General features: G+C 57.2%; 5 protein-coding genes across 5 annotated transcripts; 2 read left to right on the plus strand and 3 right to left on the minus strand.

The window, feature by feature from the left end:
• Nucleotides 1–3,167: 3,167 nt before the first annotated feature.
• On the plus strand, nt 3,168–4,738 carry PG998_011837 (uncharacterized protein; the record flags this gene model as incomplete). Its single annotated transcript, XM_066878653.1, has 3 exons — nt 3,168–3,328; nt 3,393–3,719; nt 3,790–4,738. The coding sequence occupies 3 exons, from the start codon at nt 3,168–3,170 to the stop codon at nt 4,736–4,738; spliced, it is 1,437 nt and encodes a 478-aa protein (XP_066727707.1).
• A 2,331-nt stretch (nt 4,739–7,069) lies between these two features.
• Nucleotides 7,070–7,631, minus strand: PG998_011838 (uncharacterized protein; the record flags this gene model as incomplete). The annotated part of the gene is made up of 2 exons (XM_066878654.1): nt 7,070–7,394; nt 7,570–7,631. The coding sequence occupies 2 exons, from the start codon at nt 7,629–7,631 to the stop codon at nt 7,070–7,072; spliced, it is 387 nt and encodes a 128-aa protein (XP_066727708.1).
• Nucleotides 7,632–11,451: 3,820 nt separating this feature from the next.
• PG998_011839 (glycosyltransferase) lies at nt 11,452–14,388 on the plus strand (the record flags this gene model as incomplete). Its single annotated transcript, XM_066878655.1, has 6 exons — nt 11,452–11,880; nt 11,943–12,101; nt 12,154–12,318; nt 12,380–13,060; nt 13,107–13,997; nt 14,200–14,388. The coding sequence occupies 6 exons, from the start codon at nt 11,452–11,454 to the stop codon at nt 14,386–14,388; spliced, it is 2,514 nt and encodes an 837-aa protein (XP_066727709.1).
• Nucleotides 14,389–15,350: 962 nt separating this feature from the next.
• On the minus strand, nt 15,351–17,357 carry PG998_011840 (acyl-CoA synthetase; the record flags this gene model as incomplete). The annotated part of the gene is made up of 2 exons (XM_066878656.1): nt 15,351–17,204; nt 17,316–17,357. 2 exons carry the CDS (start codon nt 17,355–17,357, stop codon nt 15,351–15,353), a joined length of 1,896 nt encoding a protein of 631 aa, XP_066727710.1.
• Nucleotides 17,358–18,649: 1,292 nt separating this feature from the next.
• PG998_011841 (Initiation-specific alpha-1-6-mannosyltransferase) lies at nt 18,650–19,863 on the minus strand (the record flags this gene model as incomplete). The annotated part of the gene is made up of 3 exons (XM_066878657.1): nt 18,650–18,699; nt 18,772–19,627; nt 19,672–19,863. The coding sequence occupies 3 exons, from the start codon at nt 19,861–19,863 to the stop codon at nt 18,650–18,652; spliced, it is 1,098 nt and encodes a 365-aa protein (XP_066727711.1).
• Between the last annotated feature and the right edge of the window lie 745 nt (nt 19,864–20,608).

Below are 20,608 nucleotides of genomic sequence, written 5' to 3' on the forward strand. Positions count from 1 at the left end.
AAGGCTCGGGCACGCTCACATCCGTCCGTGGTGGTTCCTCCCGTTTGGGGAGAAGATGGGCGGCCATATGGCAGCTGGACAATGCCGCGGAGTGGTGACTGACGTCTCTAGCGGTGCTGAGGCGAGAACAGGTCCTTTTCGCGTTCGTCCTCCGCATGCGACTTTTCCTTTCCGCAACCGAACTGTCCCGGAGGCCGCCGTGGAAGATGCTGCTCCCAACACTCTCCTCGAGTCAGTGGCATTACGTGCCGTACTTATATAGCGTTGATGAGAGAAAAAGACTCGGCAGGCTGCCAGTCGGGTCGCGGCTCATTCGGATCGTGAAATCTCAGAGCTAGCTTCGATCTGCTTTGGAAATTTCCGTCGATTCACGTCTAGAGCAAATAGTTTACCAGCGGTACATAGCAGTAACCGCGCCGTCATCTATCGAGAGATACGCGAACAGCTCGACGGAGTCATGACTTTTTTTTCGCATGCACGAGCTTGGACGGGGGAGCCCGTCTTCAGCCCGGCGCCGGCGCGAGTCTAGGCACGAAAAGAAAAGAACCGGTCGGCTTTTTACTTTTCTGTCGGGCCCCCCTTAGACTAACAAGTTCGCCAAACGGAGGCCCGCTGTCCGCGGCGCCTCGTTTGGTGTTCTTCTCTGCTTGCCGGTGGGTGGGGCAAGACCCAAGCGATTGGGGGGGCTCACTGCCAGCAGTACACTCACGACACAGGTAACGATTAAAGAAAGAAAGGGGGTAGTAACAGAGGGCCCTTACGGTAGTGCAGTCGCGAGTCGATCCAGTAGCACGAGCTGGAGCCATCGTGTTCTTAGCGCTGGAGGGGGGCCGGCACCAGGCCAGCCCGCCCGCTCAGCTTGACGCTATCACCACCTGAGGCCATTGTGGAAATGAACGCGCAGAGCTAGCTTGCTGTGGTTGAAGAATTGAGTTTGGCCGAGGAGGGGAGCAGGGAGAGCAAACAAACAGCGTCAGTGCTCTCTCTTCTGGTGGTGACAGTGACATGGGGGGGTGGGAGCGCCCCCTCGATCCCAGATGAAGAAGAGTCTAGCCTTGATAGGCAGGCAACTATAGCTCGCTAGGAAGTCTACCTGAACCTGAACTTCACCCACCGCGTATCGGTACCTTCCCACCCAGACAGCCAGTTCCCTCTTCAGGCCTCTTTCCCTTTTTAGGTTCTGACCTTGGGACCGGGGCGTCTACTGCAGGAACAGGGGAGAGCCGTTGCCAGCCACTAAGCGACCACTGCCTTTTCTTCCGCGCCCTCTTAGCTAGCTCCTGATTGCTCGTGGCTCTATGTACCTGTAATCGTGAGGCACGTATCTATCGTGGGCGCCGCCCCGGCTATGTCGGCCATTCGCTGTTATCAGTCCGGCGGGCATTCCTCGTATCGACGCAAGGTCAGCAAAAGGCACATCGAGAATAAGCAAATATAGGTAGGGGGAGCCGCTACAGATTGGTTGTGAGTCAACCGTTACGTTACAAAGTTAATAGAGTTGAGACAACGATCGATGCGGTCAGATGGGGGGTGGATTGCTATCATTGAAGACTGTCTGTCTTTTTGGACTTTCGGTTTGATAGATGTAGACGGATTGATTGATTTGATCCAGATAGGGCAGTGTCTTTTCTTAGAATGAATCGTCAGGTGCTGCTGCGCCGGTGCATGCCCTCAACCTGGAAGTTGATACCCTGGACACCCCGCCAGCATACATACGCGGGTAAAATACGCATGCACGATTCAATAATGGTGTCGCTGTGTATGCATGCCCTCTTTCTGGATTCGCCTGGCCATGGTGTTTTCGCCTTTTCCGTCCCCCTCTGGGCATGCATTCATTCATTCGGTGCCGCCGCCAGCTATTGATCGCCCTTCCCTTTCATGTTGCTTTACATCACGACAAGCCGCCGTTCATTTCCACACCTCGGCCGACCTGTACCGCGGCTAACCACTATTGGGCCTTCCAGAACACCTGCAGTCCGAGATGCCATGTATGTATCTTTTACTTTTTTGGTTTACTCGTCGCCTTCAATTTTCTTTGCCGAGCTATAGTTAGATCGCGCGGCGCTACGGCGCCCTCTAGGCCGTGGTTAGTGGGGGTTGTTTGCGGAGCGTCATATCCATCCACACATCCATTTCTCAGCCCGCGCGCGATAAGGTCGGAGCCGGTTCAGGTTCTTCTTAGTGGTAGGAGATTTGCTAGCCCAGTTGCCAGTGGTGGGTGTCCACAACTCACCTGAGAGAACCTTGACGTCAAAATCGGCAATGGCATACTTCATCGTGTGAAAAAAGCTCTGCCTCCTAGGCCAAAAAGCTGATTCGTGAAAGGGCCCGCCCCGTCAGATCCATGTTCCGAGAAGCTCTTGGGTTTATTCCCAGTCTGTGATCACAGACAGGGCGAGCACTTAGACGTATACTCAGTCAGCCTCCGCGGGACAACAGCTCAGCTCGCGAAGCTGATGCATTGCGGCATGGGCAATATTGGTCGAGACGGCATACATCGCTTGGAAGAGCTGGAATACTAGTACGAAGTGCAATGGCATTCGGATGATTCCCGGCCTGGCCTGGTCTGCACTTTAAACCACCCCCTGGCTGCCAGGACTGTACGTACTTCCCTCAGCAGTCCAGGTCACTGCAGCCACGTTCTCGTGTGGTCTGCGGTGGCTCTCCCCATCTACCAAGTACCCTGTACGAGAGTCGATGGACAGGGGGGACCAGGTCGGGTCAGGGTGGTACACACACGCCCCCTGCTGGGCCTGGGGGTGGTTCGCCATCAAGCTCCACATCGGTTCCTCCCATCTATGTTGTATCGACTCTTCTATCTCCCATGCCGCACGTCTCTCTGGATCGGGCTCTTTTTGTTGTTGGTCGTTTTCACTTACACTCGTTTCCATACTCTACGTGAACGGGACTGCAAGGCTTTGGGCACGGCGATATTTTCTTTCGTTTCCAAAAGACAACATACCTGCCTTGCTAGCCTACCATTAACTTGGGTCTGATCTCGTTGCTCACTTACACCCTGTTGTCTCCCCCTCTACCAACTCATATCTACTCATACATATCACCTATCTCGTGTAATCTTTAATTGCTCATCCACCCCTCCCCCTCCTCCATCTGGCGCATCCTTGATACGGTGTTGCCCGCTCCTGGGAATCCGACGTTCCGACACCATGGAGCACCAAGACAACAACTTCCAAAACTTCTACGGCGGCGGCCGCCCCATCGCGGGCGGCCCGTCGGCCGTGACGACGGCCAACCACACGCCGCTGCGGCCGGGCACGCCCAACACGGACAAGAACCCGTTCGGCGACGAGCGGACGGCCGACTCGCGGTCGCAGCACGGGCGGGCGGCCAGCAGCCACCACACCTCTCACAACCCGTTCGTGTCGCCCGAGGCGTCGCGGGCCGGCGTCGAGCTTCGGCAGCTCGAGCGCCCTGGGCCGCGGCATGGAGGAGCGCAACCAGCGCTACTTCCACTCGCGCCGCGTCAAGAAGGGCGAGGTCGAGAAGCCCTGGCTCGAGAAGAAGGACCCCAAGGAGAAGTGGGTCACCATCCTGCCCATCCTCGGCATCTTCATCGGCCTGGCCGTCTCGGGCGTCCTCGTCTGGGACGGCCTGCGCAGCGTCGTGCACCACAAGTACTGCGTCGTGTACGAGGACGACTTCAACAACGGGTTCAACAAGGAGATCTGGACCCCCGAGATCCAAGTCGGTGGTTTTGGGTAAGTTTGACATACCCCTTGCGGCCCCCTAGAAAAATATGGCAATAACTAACTGACTTGCGATGAACAGCAACGGCGAGTTCGAACAGGCTACCGGTGACCCGGAGAATGTCTTCGTGAAGGACGGCGTCCTCCACATCATGCCCACGCTCCAGGACGCCAAGCTCATCGAGGAGAACTCGGTCATCAACCTGACGCGGGACGGCATCTGCACGTCCAAGACGCTGACGGACTGCGTGGCCGTGACCAACACGACCAACGGCAACGCGACCATCGTGCCGCCCACCAAGTCGGCGCGCCTGGTGACCAAGAACGGGCCCGCGACCATCAAGTACGGCCGCGTCGAGGTGACGGCCAAGCTGCCCAAGGGCGACTGGCTGTGGCCGGCCATCTGGATGATGCCGGTCCAGGACACGTACGGGCCCTGGCCGGCGTCGGGCGAGATCGACATCATGGAGGCGCGCGGCAACAACTTCACGTACGCGCAGGGCGGCAACAACATCGCCTCGTCGGCGCTGCACTGGGGGCCCGACCCGGCCAACGACGCCTGGTTCCGGACCAACGTGAAGCGCCCCGCGCTGCACACGACGTACTCGGCGGGCTTCAACACATTCGGGCTGGAGTGGTCGCAGAAGTACCTGTTCACCTACATCAACTCGCGGCTGCTGCAGGTGCTCTACACCAACTTCGACGAGCACCTGTTCCAGCGCGGCAACTTCCCCAACGTCGACGCCAACGGCACGCGCATGGCCGACCCCTGGTCGCAGACGGGGCGGCTCAACACGCCCTTCGACCAGAAGTTCTACCTGATCATGAACGTCGCCGTCGGCGGCACCAACGGCTGGTTCGAGGACGGCAAGTCCAACAAGCCCTGGCTCGACGCCAGCCCCAACGCCAAGAAGGACTTCTGGGCCGCCAAGGACGAATGGTACCCCACCTGGACCGACCCGGCCATGCAGGTCAGCAAGGTCGTCATGATGCAGCAGTGCGACGGCGACGAGGGCCTCACGGAGCTGTAAAGGAGAGACGTCATTTATTCGTCCGGGTTTCGCTTCACATGTAGTGGTGGGCTGGTTTCTTGTCGAAAACGGAGTCACGTGGGTTCTTTTTCTGTTATAGATTGGGAGGGTCTATCTCTACGATTGGTCCTGGTTTAGAGGAACATATCAGTAATTGGGATTTCTTTTTGCTACGAACGACGAACTGCACATCAATCTTCTCTTCGAGATGATGCTTGAATTACTGGGGCGTATAAACGATGATTTACGTATTAGTCGCAAAAAATACAATAATGAGAAACTACCATACATTCTAAGAGACGAAACCACGCATTCCCAAGTGTTGCTGAATGGAAACTTGCAAATCGACTTACATCAAACTAACCAACGCCTCCCTCATGCAGGTTTCCTTATCGCCTATTGACACCTCACGTTCATGTGGTGGCCGTTATTTGCTGACGCTGCCACCCGAGAACCCCATGCCCATGTTGTATGCACAACCACATGTTTCCGGTCACCTTATCTTGCTTTCGCTTTTGCGCCACACCGGATGCTGATTTGCCCTGCGGATATATTGGATATTGGAGGGCGCTTGTCATATTCACCGGGCCTGCGTGGGGGTGTGGCTTGCATTGATCTTCGCCTGCTCGTATCAAGGTTATTAATAAGGCGTCAAGGGGTCCAGGCCAGCCCAGGGCAACGGCCAGCTCATCATCAGCATCATCATTATCATTATTATCATCCGTTTCGTAACCCAGGGGGGTTTCCAGCCACTCACCTGTTACGGCGAAAGGGACATGCATGGCTGCCTATCGCCGCCAGCAAAGAGCTGAATTGACTATTACACGCATGTGTCCTAGCTGTAGGTTAGGCGACTCCCTACGAAACCCTCCCAGTGTTGGTGTCTACCGAGGGTGTAAGCTGGGTTACCCTGGTCTCGTGTATGCGGGATGCAGAGGCAGCAGCAGTAGTCGACGGGCTCAGCTGTGTGGGCTTTTCCCACACACTGAGATTTACGATAAGAATGTAATGGGATTTCACATATTGGTGCACATGCAGCTGTCATTTTCGCCTTGGCAACGTGCAGTAATGAACCAAGTTAAGTTTCTGACCAGGGGGAATGGATTATTCAGCTGCGCGTAGCCTGTGTCCTGATACGCCCACGTTCTCAGGCTCAGGCAGGCCGACCATGTGCGGCTGGGGTTGGTTGGCAAAGGGAGAGCAGGGGGATCCACCGAGGAAGCATTTCCGCAAACAGGTATCGTATCGTATCAATCGAAATCGAGCACCCAGCAAGGCAACCAACCCACTCCTCGGCCGGCTGAATTTCTGGGTTTTCCTACGATATCTCCACCGATAGATCCTCCCCAATCTCTGCCACGGCAGTGGACGGCAGTGTGCACAGGACAATCAATGTTCGTTCTCGATCGTTGCGGTGAAAGTTTCAACTTTTTCAAGGCCCGTCCAGCCAGCCCCCCCCCCCCACGACGACTCAACAATTGCCCGAGGCTCTCTCGTACGTACATAGGTAGGACCCAGAATGTGGACAGGCAAAACAGCTATGTCTGTTGTGGGAAGTAAAAGTCAGATAGTGCCTCGGTAGTTTCCACGGTAGTTCCGATGGCCGGCCGGGCAGAGAGAGCTACGAGCGGGCGCCTGCATGTTGGCGGCGGGAACGGCCCATGAGGTGATGATGATGATGATGCCTTCTTCGTGTCATGGTCTTCGTCCGTCGTGGCCGCCGTCGTCGTACGTTTCTGGTTTGCACTCGGCCTGGCCCTTCGCTGCCGATCTGGGCCCAAGGCCTCAGTCAAGCCAAGGCGAGTCAGAGATTGGGACTGCTTGCTGATACGGCCGCTTCGACTGAAAAAGAGGAGATCAGAGATCTTGGGAATCGCCCACTACTGACTCTTGACGGACCGACTGCCTCAGGAGGGAAGCGGGCCAGAAAGCAGGCCTCCCTGTACCACTACCGCTACTGATCATTTTTTCATCAGATGAACCCAAAGCTCTAATTCCAGACGATCCACCTTTCGTTTCCACGGCTGAGGAATCGCGGCATGCGGACCTTTCCCGTCCGCCCGTTCCTTTGTCTCGGGCCTGACTGGCTGATTTTCAGCAGGGATCCTCCAAGGATGACCCTATTTGTACACAGTTCTGTACACAACATATCCCACTTTACCCGCCTGAAGGAAAAGAGAAAAAAGCTCAGTTCACTGCTAAAAGAAGAACCGACCTTATCTCAATACTGATCTCGATTTAGCGACAGCGGCCGGACTGGCGATGGATGCTATTTTGGTTTTGGATACTCGCATAGCTTCCCACGCCATGAATTGGAGACGAGTCAGCGACTTATCTGATTTCGTTGACCTGATGTCGTAGTTCCCACGGACTGCTGACACTGTCACGAACGACTGCCAAAACCCATGCGTTGAGTGGACGGGGTGCGACGGCGAACGAGCCTTCGGGTGGACACATCAGAACCCAGTTCAATGGGGCTCTTCTTTCCCAAGCTCCTCGCATCTCTGGTACGGAAACGTGCCAACGATTGGGGGCTTGCTCGCTCGAGATGTCCGTTTGCAGGGCTCTTCCCTTCCTCGCTGCACTTGGGACTTCGCTACCACGGTTGCGACGGCAGTGACCGGCCGAGCAGCAGGCCGAACGGACTGCAAGTTGCCTATTATGTATAGTTGTAGAAGCCCCTCCATCCAGCTACAACTATGTGTGTGTGTGTGCGCGTGCGGGGTAGCCATCGGAGCCTTGCATTCTTTTTGCGACCGACAATGTTGGTTCATTGCATCTTGAATCGAGTAACCCTTTCAGCCTCGGGCACATCGTCCCAACTCTCGTACCGCAAGCTCGCCTCGAACGCTGCCGCCGGTGCGGGTAGCACGAGAACAAGGTTTCCGTCCATCGCGAGCCAATATCGGCGCCAGAGGCCAATAGTCGCGTCGGGGAGCCGGCAATGCCTACATGACGATTCACGCATCCATGAGATATGCTGGCGAACTGACAACAGTAGGCATCAGGCATGCAACATGGGTATAAGATTGTGACAAGCTTTGACGGCACTCTCTCCCATCAGCTTCGTGCAAGTGCGCCTTTCCTTCCGAAACAGGCAACCTGGGATCAGGGCTTGGACAGGGCTTGGGGCGAGGCGTTCCTACATGTTTGCTTATCTCTTCCATCTCGCGAACCACACACGCCTAGTGGTTCACGTCCGACACTACTATAGACGTGCTGTAAGCAAGTCAAGGTGCTTTGATAACGGGCATTTGGTTCTGATTTGCCAATTGCGAGCTATTGGAACCCATGTGTATCTTGACTTTCATCATCATCATCATCTTCCTCCTTACGAAACCGGGCATAGACACAATGCATACACTAGTCTAATAGATCAGCCATAGAGTTCGGTCGTTTCTCTCCGGCGCGAGATAGAACCCAGAAATCCAGGAAATTTGCAGAAAGCCACGGCAGATTCCTACCTGGGATGAACTGAAGGATTGACGGCCAGAAGGTATGGTCAGGCTTCTTGCATCGCCAGGTTGGGGGTGGGGGTCTACAGTAAATGAAGAATGTTGCTATCGGTAACAGCAGTGGCTTCAACCTTTCTATTTGCCTGCTTACACTTACATCGGTGCACGCAACACTGCAAAGAACTAGATATGTGAAGCAGATGATGTTGAATTAGCGGCAAGCACGCGTCTGCTGTTGAACGTGATGTGTAATTCCGGTTGTCGGTCAATCAATTCCTTTCTTGATCCGCCTTCCTCCCGTTCCGAGTCTTACCTCTAGGCCGCTCCCTGCGTGTCTCATCAGATCATCACCCCAACACTCGCGTATGTATGTATAAAAATATCCCCCAAATGTGATAGGTAGGATGCTGGATGACATAATCAGCCCGCCAACATGCCTATCCATTTACACCCATCAGCCATCACACAGACACTTTTCATGTTAGCATGAAACCACGTGCGCTCAACCTGAAGCTCACGATGCAACGACGCCTTACCACCTAGATGCATCAGGCGGGCACAGCTCTCCTCAGGAGCGCCACGCATCTCGCACTATTCTTTCTTTGCTGCAGGCCGCCTGCTATCTGCCTTTCTCCGTCAGGGGCAGCGCACGGGAGTGCCTGACGCTGGACGTTTTGTGGCTTCAGCTCCAAGAAAATAGCCAGGTCTTATTTTGTTAGTTCCCAGCCCTGAGTGATGGATGTGCTGTACATGCATACATCAATCACTTCTGCGATACCGTCGACGTGCTAGTCGGGGTTCGTTTTGTTACCGACTAGCTGCTTGCTTCGAAAAGAAAAAGAGGGAAAGAAAAAAAGAGATACGAGAATCACGGACGGTGGAGGTGCAGTCAGTCCTGATTCCAGACCAGACCCAGACTGGTGATCCCTGCTTGTGCAGCGGCGCCAGTTCGCCAGTTAGTTCACTCTCTGCAATGGCGCTGGAGGTACCGACTACTTTTTTTGTTTCGTTGTTGCTGACTCGCCCTCCCGGCCAATCAGAAAATTCGACGGGCAATTTATCGCCAGTTCTCAATCCCACTTCTGGGGGGTGAGTACCGGTACATTCAGTGCACTTGCATCTGGCACACAATTGGCAATCAATACATTCCCATCCCCCCATATGGGAGCCTGCCAACCTGCCAACCGCACGCAACTTTTCGACATGGCCCGTAAGCAAAGAAACCGGATTCCCGCTATCTGACCTACATACACACATACATACATACACATCTCACCATTCTGACGGGGCAACCCAAGAGGACCTACCATCCAACGACCTGCCATCCAGTCTCCTAGAGAGGACGAAGCACTCGTCGCTGGTGAATCGCTGGCTTTACGACGGGACCTGACCCAGCAAACTCACCAGCGCCACGGATGCGAAATACCGTGCAGTAGCTGTCGAACTAGTTCCTGGATCTCGTACAAGTAGCATTCCCAGCTGAGAAAATGGGCGTCTGGCTAAGCGGCTTTGCTGGCTCCATCGCAAAAGAGGCAGAACCGAGCGGGTGGATTGAAAGCTCTTTGGCAGTCCGGCCCAGAACGCAATCCACTCTGCTATGTCATCAACCGTGCTGCTCTCCTCTGTCCCTCTCTCTCTGTGCCCTTCTGCTCGATGTGGGTAGTGCGCGCCGTACGCATGCCAATACTGGGCTAGACAGACTATCTATCGGACTGCACCGTAGCCCTGGCATCCTTGCATACCACACCCCCCTGGCCGTTCCTCTTTCCCCCTGTCAGGTAGCAGGGCACCCCTGCCGGCCCCGGTTGGTTGATCGATCCATCCCAGCGCAAAGACTGGCCCTGTCTCTGGCGTGCGACTCCGTGTTCACACCAGGTTGGTGTGAGTGAGCGAGAGAGACAAGAGTAAGAAAGTGCCTGTGGTTTGTGTGTGTGCTTGTGTGTGGTGCAAGCTGCCGAATCGCCCGCCCTGCTCCGGCAACGAGATCGCTTCAACCTACCAACCAGCCTGGCCCCTGGGTCTTTCCCGTTAGAGGATAAAAAACGGAAGCGGCGAAAAACTTCAAGAGAGCCTAAGATCGCGCGCTCGTCAAGTCGGCCTGCGACGAACGAACACTAGGCCCAAGCCACACGCATCAGGTACTTCATTTACACATATCTGCACCCTCGCTCATCTCGCCGGCCTTTCCTACTCCTACTCCTCCCCCTCCACGCGCTGGGCTTTCGACATCTCTGTGTTGTCGTCTACCTTTCCTCCTTTACCGACGCCTCCAGGTCCTCAACTATCGTTTCTCCCCTCTGGCCCCCCCTGCAGTTATTGTATCTTGCAGCCGCCGCGCAAAGCATATCTTTCTCTTAACGTGGACTTCATGAGATAGACGACTGCTCACAATAACACCACACACTCGTTCGCCAATAACACCAACACACACACCACCCGCGCTTATTACTTTTTCCAGCAAGGCCAGGCCTCCTAGCAATCTTCCCGTTCTTTCCCCCAAGAACGCCTCTCGCTCAAACCGGTCCCGGGACCTATTCGAAGCCTCCCAGAGCCTAGCCCCAGGGAACGATCCAGCCAGCTGAACGAAACGTATGTTGGTGTACTCTCAAGCTCCTTTGTCTCCCGTCTACCCATTTATTGCCGCGGGCGTGTGATCACGAGGTTCCCGAAAATAGACTTACAGAAGTCTGTTGCCGGCCACTTCTATCCCTCCATCGATCTTCATTTCCCTCACCTCTTCCTTTTCCTTCTCATCGCCAAGCCGGTCCATTACCACCACCACAAGGGTTCTCACTGTTTGTGTTTGTGTTGTTGGCCCCTCTTGTTACCCGCGAATCGTTACTGGGGAGAGACCTTGGAAGTGCCGCGAGTCTTCCATGCCTGATTTGGCAACAAGGTAGTTGAGCAATATCTATCGCTGGGTCTGCCCTCGAACCGTCCACTCGCTTTTTCTGTTAGTAGCATTGTTGCTCTGTCGCCCCTCGCTTGATTCCCTGCATGTTGCACCGAGACTTTTGCCCGCCGGAGACCCCTCCGTTTCACAGCCATGGATATTGATTCCAGATCACCATGGTTCCTGTCAGCTAACACGAGACATCGCAGTTCGACGCCACGACCGGCTGTCCCCTTGCCGGACCTTTTGGCCCCCTTTTCCACATTCGTTGGGTAATTAATCAGGCGGTGCTGGGGTCCTTTACGTCTCTCGCTTTATTCCAGCAATCGGAGGGAGTTTGGCCGTGAGCCAACTCGCAGGCCAAGATGGGCATTGGTAGTTATTTCAAGGCTGAGAAGCCCGACAAGAAGCAGAAGCGGCCAGCCACGACGGCGGCGGCCATCCCGCCCCCGGCCGGCCCTTCGGCTTCCGGCGGAGTGCTGGAGAAGACCAACAATGCGTCGCTCGGCGCCAACGACTTCGAGCTGCAGCCGCCCACGCCCAACCTGCACTCGTCCCGGAACTCGATCCGCTCGGCGCGGTCGGGCGCCTCCTCCATGTTCCTCGACGACATCAAGCACGAGGTCATGGTCAACTACCTCTACCAGCAGCAGTGCTCGCATCTCTGGGTCAGCGACGGCAGCGGCGAGGTCGAGGGTGTGCTCCTCCGCAAGTGGAAGGGCCAGTACATGGCGTGCCCGCAAGAGCTCGGCAACTCGCCCTTCGCCCGTGCGTGCGCCGAACTCAACGTTCATGTAAGTCTTGAGGAATTCTTTCTCGATCTGTCTCGGAAGGCTGACAAACCGTGCGTTTTTAGTGTGCCATGACGGTCAACTCCCGAATCATCAAGACCTTCCTGTCGTGGTCGCCCAACGCTGTCGACGTGCCGTTGATGAACGGCCTGCGCATCCAGATCCTGCCCACGGTCGAAGACCTCCCGCGGGCGCGGGAAGCACCAGTTCGCGGCTTTCGTGGCGTCCGAGGCGCTGCTGGTGGTCTGGGACGACGACGCGCTGCACCTGGTGCAGCGGGCCAAGGCCATTGAGTCGGAGCTCATGGAGCTGGTCTGGAAGACGGGCGAAGACGACGACGACGAGAAGAAGCAAGGCCCCATCGCCGTGACCGAGTACGAGATCGACGAGGAGAGCGGCCAGATCAAGCCCCGAGAAGCGGCCCGTGCACATGCTCAACACGTACCTCGTGTCCATCGTCATGTGCATCGTCACCATCTCGCTGGGCGCCGCGTGGCGCCAGCTGGCCATCGAGGTCTCGGTCGACGGCAGCTACACGCGCCTGGCGCTGATCGCGCTTGCGCCCGTCCAGGTCTTCTTCACGCTCTTCTTCGGCCAGGTCATCGTCGGCTGCCTGGCGCAGATCTTCGGCCCCATCCGCCAGCTGACCATCAACTCCAAGTTCTTCTCGGCGCGGCCGCCGCCGCGCCTGCACTCGAACAACCTGCCGCACCTGACGGTGCAGTGCCCCGTCTACAAGGAGGGCCTGCAGGGCGTCATCATGCCCACGGTCAAGTCCATCAAGCAGGCCATCAGCACGTACGAGCTGCAGGGCGGCTCCGCCAACATGTTCATGAACGACGACGGCCTCCAGCTCATCCCCGAGGAGGAGCGCCGCGCCCGCATCGAGTTCTACGCCGACCACAGCATCGGCTGGGTGGCGCGCCCCAAGCACGGCGAGAACGGCTTCCTGCGCCGCGGCAAGTTCAAGAAGGCCTCCAACATGAACTTCGCCCTCATGATCTCGTGCAAGGTCGAGGAGAAGCTCGCCCGCTACGACCGCACCCACGACTGGACCCAGGCCGACGAGGCCCAGGCCTACGAGCAGTCCCTCAAGGAGGTCCTCGAGGAGGACGGCCGCGCCTGGGCCGACGGCAACGTCCGCGTCGGCGACTACATCCTCATCATCGACTCGGACACCCGTGTGCCCTCGGATTGTTTGTTGGACGCCGTCTCCCGAGATGGAGCAGTCCCCCGACGTCGGCATCATGCAGTTCTCGTCCGGTGTCATGCAAGTCGTCCACACCTACTTCGAGAACGGCATCACCTTCTTCACCAACCTCATCTACACTGCCATCCGCTACACCGTCTCCAACGGTGACGTCGCCCCCTTCGTCGGCCACAACGCCATCCTGCGCTGGAGTGCCATCCAGCAGGTCAGCTACGAGGACGAGGATGGTTACGAAAAGTTCTGGTCCGAGTCCCACGTCTCTGAAGATTTCGATATGTCGCTTCGTCTGCAGTGTGCCGGTTACATCATCCGTCTGGCGGCCTGGGCCGGCGAAGGATTCAAGGAGGGTGTGTCGCTGACTGTGTATGACGAGCTCGCCCGTTGGGAAAAGTACGCGTACGGCTGCAACGAGCTGCTGTTCCACCCTATCCGCACGTGGCTGTGGCGCGGGCCCTTCACGCCGCTGTTCCGGCGCTTCCTCTTCTCCAACATCCGCTTCACGTCCAAGATCACCGTCATCTCGTACATCGGCACCTACTACGCCATCGGCGCGGCGTGGATCCTGACGTCGGTCAACTACTTCGTCATGGGCTGGTTCAACGGCTACCTCGACAAGTACTACGTCGACTCGTGGCAGGTCTGGTTCTCCATCATCATCGTCTTCAACGGCCTCGGCAACGTCGCCCTCGCCATCATGCGCTACCGCATCGGCGAGCGCAGCCTGCTGTACGCCCTCTTCGAGAACTTCAAGTGGACCATCATGCTCGCCATCTTCCTCGGCGGCCTGTCGCTGCACGTCTCCCAGGCGCTGCTGGCGCACATGTTCGAGATCGACATGACGTGGGGCGCGACGTCCAAGGAGGCCGAGTTCTCCAACTTCTTCATCGAAATCCCCAAGGTCTTGAAAAAGGTAAGAATTCCTTCCGTGTTTGGTGTTTGGGTCCAGGTTGGGCGGTGCTTTTCTGGTCGTGCGACGTTCTTTCTTTCTTTCTTTCAGCTTGGCCCACCATGCTGTCGTCGCAGGATCACGCTAGCCAGCCTTACACGAGCCTTGCATCCTCTGTCTTACTACAATGAACCCCATCGCTGACTTATCTCTCCTTTTTCTCTAGTTCAAATTCTCGATGCTCTTCTCCATCTTCTTCATCGTCGGCATGGTCATCCTGGCCCAGGCGCCCTTCGTGCCCCTTGACTGGCGCATCACCGACTTCGTCGCCATCCTGCCCATGGCCACCGTCGCCGCGTCGCACCTGCTGCTGCCGCTGGCCCTCAACCCAGCCCTGATGACCTTCTCCTGGTAAATGGAGAGGGAGACACAGGACGAAGAGAAAGAGAAGACCGAAAAGAAGGAAAAGAGACGATTTTGGAAGGAAAAGAAAGCAGCCTGCTACTTGCATGCCAGCATGTCACGACGAACATTGAAAAAATGCATTACCACCATCACAAATATTTTAGCTAATGTTAATTTTGGACCACCCCGCGCGCCCGCCCTCGTTCGCTATTTCTATTTATTCCCTGCCCCCTTATTCATCATTTGCAGCATCTCCACGCACATCTTGCTGTTCCAATGTTAATAGACCTGGATTTGGAGTTTTGCTGTTGCAGGATCAGGACCGTTGCGAGTCTATACATATATCTTGGGTTCTTTGGTTTTTTTATTTTGGTTGTTTCCTTATGTCGGAGTGGGTTATTTATCTATCATGACACATCTTAGAAAGTGGGAAAGGGAAGAAGAAAGGGTGAGAGCGAAAGCCGGCTTCAATGCTGCACATCACGTTTCATATTGGTTTTCTTCGTGGGTTCAGCAGGAAGGATGCAGAGAGGCAGTGACAGCAGAGACAGACACACGACGACAAAACGACGTTTGGCATCCCCTCGTCGAGGGTTCTGAAGATTCGATTTGTACACAACATGCACGACCTTTGCTAGCAGTGTTAAAAATAAAAGCTATCAAATCTATTTGCAGACTGCCTCCTTAACTCACATGTTTCTATGAATGCGCGATTTGCACTGGGTATCGTGCCATGCTTATGTGACATCCTGTATCATGCTCCGAAGCTTTCATGTCAGTTCACAACCACTGTGTCAGCCGTTTCAACCGTCAAAGACCAAATGGCTAGGAACATCCAAGACTCTACACAGACCCATTACGGCGTCATATTGATCTTATGTAAGCTTTCATTCTTCTTTATTTGCATACAGACGCCTGAATACATGACAGAACGCTCTCTAGTCAACACGCCACGCCCTTACCGCTTCTCCGTCATGACGAGGCCGAATCCGCCAACGAGCGGACCGCCATGTCCCGCAGCTTGAACTTCTGGATCTTCCCGCTGGCCGTTTTCGGGTAGTCGTCCACGAACCAGACATGGCTGGGCACCAGATGCGCGCTCAGCTTCTCGCGGACCCACGCCTTCAGATCCTCCTCCCTCAGCACGTGCTTCCCGTTCCCGTCCTCGTCTCCCGTCGTCCACCCCGCGTGCGCCACTACGAACGCCCCCACCGCCTCGCCGTACTTGGGGTGCGGCACGCCGACGACGCTGACGTCGCCGACCCCCGGGCACTGCAGCAGGCAGTCCTCGACCTCGAGCGGGTGGATGTTCTCGCCCCCGCGGATGATGAGGTCCTTGATGCGCCCCGTGATCTCGACGTAGCCCTCGGCGTCCATGCGCGCCTCGTCCCCGCTGTACATCCACGTCCGCCCCCCGTCGGCCGCCGGCTCCGTCACGCAGTCCTCGCGCGTCCGCGCCGCGTCGTTCCAGTACCCCTGCATCACCAGGTACCCGCTCGCCGCCAGCTCGCCGCGCGCGCCGCGGGGCAGCACGCGGCCGCGGTCCGTCGGGTCGACGACTTTGACCGCCGTGTGCGGCATGGCGCGCCCCACGGTCCCCGTGCGCCGCGCCAGCGAGTCCGCCGGGCTCGTCATTAGGCTCACGGGGCTCGTCTCGGTCTGCCCGTAGCAGATGACCAGGTCCTCGAGGCCGAGGGCCGCGTACAGGCGCCGCATGAGGCTCTCGGGCACGGAGCTGCCGGCGGCGATGCCTTTGCGCAGGCGCCGGAAGGGCGCGCGGGCCGGGTGGATTTCCTGCAGGCGGTCGCGCAGCGCCGGCGACGCCTCGAGCAGCTCCAGCTCGGCGACGAACATGGTGGCGACGCCGTACAGGCCCGTGGCGTCGCGCTCGGCGGCCATCAGCAGGCTGGCGGCGGGGTCGAAGGCGGGCGAGGGGAAGAGGATGGAGGCGCCCGTCGTCGCCGTCGCCATGTAGCCCAGTACGCAGCCGAAGCAGTGGAACAGCGGCGGCGGCACGACGATGCGGTCGTCGGGGGTCAGGCCCATGCGCGCCGCGATCAGCCGGCCGTTGTTCAGGATGCACGTGTGCGACAGCTGCGCCGCCTTGGGCTGCGACGTCGTGCCCGACGTGAACTGGATGTTGATGGTCTCGTCGGCCGCCAGCGGGCTGTCGGGGACCACGGCGTGCGACGAGGCCGACGACGACAGGAGCTCCGACAGCGGCGTCAGGGCCCGCAGCCGCTCGAGCGGGAACGCGGCGATGTTCGGGTGCGCGGCGCGGTTGTCCACGACGATGACGGTCTCGAGCGTTGGGACGTGCTCCGAGGCGATCCTCCCGCCGCCGCCCGCGGCCATATCCGGGATGAAGCCCTCGAGCAGGGGCAGGTTGCTGCGGCCGCGGCAGGGCTTGTAGGGCAAGTCGGTGACGGCGCCGATGACGAGGGTCTTGGCGCCGAGGTGGGCGAGGGCGGCGGTGAGCTGGGCCTGGTTGAAGGAGGGGTTGAGCGGCACGAGGACGGCGCCCAGCTTGAAGACGGCGTACGTCAGCGCCGCGTTCTCGACGACGTTGCCCAGGCTGACGGCGACGCGGTCGCCCTTGCGCACGCCCGTCGACCGCAGCGCGTGCGCCAGCCGGTTCGACAGCGCGTCCAGCCCCGCGTAGCTGAGCACCTCGGTGTGCGGCGACTCGCCGAAACCGGTCGAGTTATGGGAGCACGACAGCAGATCGGCCGCCGTGAGGGCGCGGCACATGACGGCCGGGCGGTCGCCGTGCTGGGAGACGATGCTGGCGAAATGTTCTGATATGGTGGCGTGGGATAGCGGCGGCTGTTGGTATGTGAGCAACGCGTCTCTTCTTGATACCACACCGATCAAAGGAGAGAGAAGTGATATGTTGTGTGTGATGCATCATGAAATGCCTCTATTGGAGAACTGAACCCCAAGCTCACTTCCATAGGCCACGCGGTCTACGTTGGACATGGAGGCCCATTCGAAAAAGACGTGAAAACATCCATACCTCTGTCGGTCCTTCCGAGTAACTCAAGCTTCCACCTGACATAGTCCTCCTCTGAACGCCATGGCACCGGGGCGCGGCATTGCCCAGTATACACCGAGCCCGGCGTATTGTGCTTCTCCAGCGAAGGGCCATTGTCAAAAGCCTCCTTCCTCCGTGTATATTTGCTGCTGGTGGGAAAGCCTCGTATTCAAGATTGTTGAAATTGTATTATTTGCTGAAGTCAAAGGAAGAAAAGCGAGAGACTCATGGTAACGCGGCTCCAAGTTTTGAGACACGGAATCGTGGATGGTGACACGAACACACTCACTCACCACCCTTGAAGTGCACATCCGCTATGGGACGCTTCATGCGGGGTCGGGCGTGTTCGTCCCCAAAGTCCACCCACTCTGCTGCCGTGTCAGTCAGGATATGGGGTGACCGACTACGTAATTCTGCAGCATGGCTGGGGGATAGGGGGGACTCACTCACCTATTTCAGTAGTATGCTGCGACAAAAAAACGAGAAGTGAATCTCGGCTCGGCTTGAACAATTTGGATCGAAACCTATCATTCCGGCAATCCACCATGCAAAAAGCACTCAAAGCTGCCGTTGCTCTGGAATTTGTCTTGGAGATGCCGAAGAGTGTGGGGTAAAGCGCGGACAGCCCGGATCCCTCCCTGGCGTGGTACTCCAAACACCAAGTCTGGGGATTTGCGGAGAAGTGAGAACTATAACCCCCACTGCTGGAAATGAATAGCTCATGAATGTGAAGTGGAAGTAAGTGCTTGAAAACAGCCCATGCCAGGGCGTGATGACGCTGGGCGCTATTAAAATTTCGTATGCTATTTGCCCTCCAAGCCTTCTTCTGTCTCTCTCACTCACTCGTTTGCTCCCTCTATTGGTCGAACGCCTATGCCCGCCCTGCCCTCCCTGGACGACAGTGCGTCTTCTTTGAGTCTGTTGTTGCTGATGCCATACTAAAAATCGCCATGCTGTGTCATGCTCTATGCATTTTGTAGCGTGTGTATATACAGGTTGGTGATAGAAGTATTTCGTTTTTTCCCCGGCCGTCCTTACTTGTTTTTCCCTCGTTGCTGGATGATGCCGTTTCTTCGTACACACGTGAACCGCGCCAGGCGCCCCTTATAGTCTAGATTATAACCAGAAAGACATGAAACGTAGGGGTGAAAAAAAGATCCGATACAAATATAATACAGTGAAGTTTCGGGATTAATCATCCTAAAGTTTAGAAATCCCAAGGTGCTAGGACGATTCTCTAACTCGCCTGCTCGCCAATGTGGCGCTCGCTTTCGGGTTTCCAGGTGCCTGTTGAGAAGCCAAGTCAGTAAATAAATACTACGTACCAGCAAGCGTTAGAAAATCATCATTCATTCTCACCTTCGAAGTCGTGCTTAACGAAGGCCATGGGGTCGTCGGGCTCCTTGGCGCCCATCTGCTGCACGCCCGGCGAGAAGCTGGTGATGGGCAGGACGACGACGTCGCCGACGCGCTTGGGGTTCTCTATGCCCGTGAAGTTGAGGTAGGTGATGTTGCCCTGGCTGTTGCTCATGTCGAAGTAGCGCGCGTCGTTGAGGTAGTCGAAGATGGTGTCGGTCCAGATGGCGGGGCCCGTGAACTCGACGACGCTCTGGCTCTTGGAGATGAAGGGCCCGCCCTCCTTGGCCCGCCGCAGCGTCTCCTGCGTGATGCGCGTCACGATGTCGCGCAGCACGGGGTGGCCCGCCTTGGCCTGGATGGTCCACTGGCAGAACTGGATGCGGCGGCTGTACCAGTCCTTCCAGTCCGGCCGGTCCGGGTCGGCCTCGATGCCCACCACCAGGCCGATGCTCTCCTTGGGCACCTGGTCGGGGATCCACATGAGCGCGCTCTTGAGCGCGAAGGTGTCGATGTCCGAGTAGATGCCGCCGCGGGCCAGCAGGATCAGGTAGCGGAAGAAGTCGGCCTTGAGCACGGGCTGCGGCAGCGCGTGGTACGCCTCCAGCACCTCGGGCACCGCCGCGTACAGCACCCGCAGCAGGTGCACGGCGACCTGGTCCGTGATGACCTCGTGCACGAAGCCCGGGTGCTGGTCCGACCAGCTGGCCTCCTGCTCGCGGAAGGCGAACTCCTCGTCCGCGGGCGTGTACCGCCACGTCTGCCAGATGTAGGCCGGGAACTTGGTCTCGACGTCGTAGGGGTACTGGTACGCGAGCTTCTCGTACAGCGTCATCTTGGACGTGTCGACCATGGGCCGCTGCGCGGGGACATTGTTCTTCTCGGGGGCGCGGCGCCGGCGACGGCGGCAGCGGCGGAACCGCCTTTGCTCGAGGAGGATTTGTGCGATGCGCCCTTGTCGGCGTCGGCCGGTCGGTTCTTGGGCAGGTCGGGTACGGAGTCGTCGCTCGAGGTGGTCCCGTGGGTGCGGCGGAGGAGAAAGAAGGCGGTGAGAAGGAAGGCGGCGAAGACGAGGGCGCGCTTGAAGGACAACATGGTCGACGATGGCGTGTGTTGGTAGGCAACACGGGCCCAGAGGCGGTTTCGTCGGGAGGATCAATTGGGTGGTGTGATGCGGATGTTGGAGACCAAAGACTAGGATTTCGAAAGCAATGGGCGCGCCGGCCTTATTATTGGCGAGGAGGTACAGGTAGGTACTGATAAGGAGGAAGAGGACGAGACGACAACGAAGTCGGGCAGCGCAAGTAGCGCCGATCAGCAGCGGATTGGGCGGAATGGATACGTAGCACTGCTTTTTTATTGCTGATGTGATGGATGGGCTCAAGTCAGTCAGAGGAAACGAAAGGGTGCACACGCACGCACACAACCACCCTAGCCGGCACCTTAGGTTAAATGATCGTAGTAGTGAAGAAAAAGAAGGAGATGAGGAAAAAGCGAGGTGTGGTTCGGTCGCGATCGTCGTGAACCTCTCTTCTTGTCCTTGTCAATTATTTCTGAAGTGCCAACCCGCTACCCGTCCCCTATCCCGAACTTAAATGTTTTTTTTTAGTCAGAGCAAGCCATCTGAAATTAGGGGTCCCTAGGCGAAGGCTTAGGCGAAGACCTTGGCTCTGTTTCTTCAAGCTTCACTGCCGCAGCGCCCCCCACTCATTCAAACAGACAACTGTTCTCCCCCGAGCTACCCAGCGTGCCGATGGCCTGTCACGATACCGTCGAGCTCACATCCATCAATTGACGAATGCGTTGTCATTGTCCGTTTCATCGTCTCTAGTATGTTTAG

The sequence above is a fragment of the Apiospora kogelbergensis genome (genome assembly GCF_038363985.1).
Source record: "Apiospora kogelbergensis strain CBS 113332 chromosome Unknown utg000007l_segment0_segment0, whole genome shotgun sequence".
Lineage (NCBI taxonomy): Eukaryota > Fungi > Ascomycota > Sordariomycetes > Amphisphaeriales > Apiosporaceae > Apiospora > Apiospora kogelbergensis.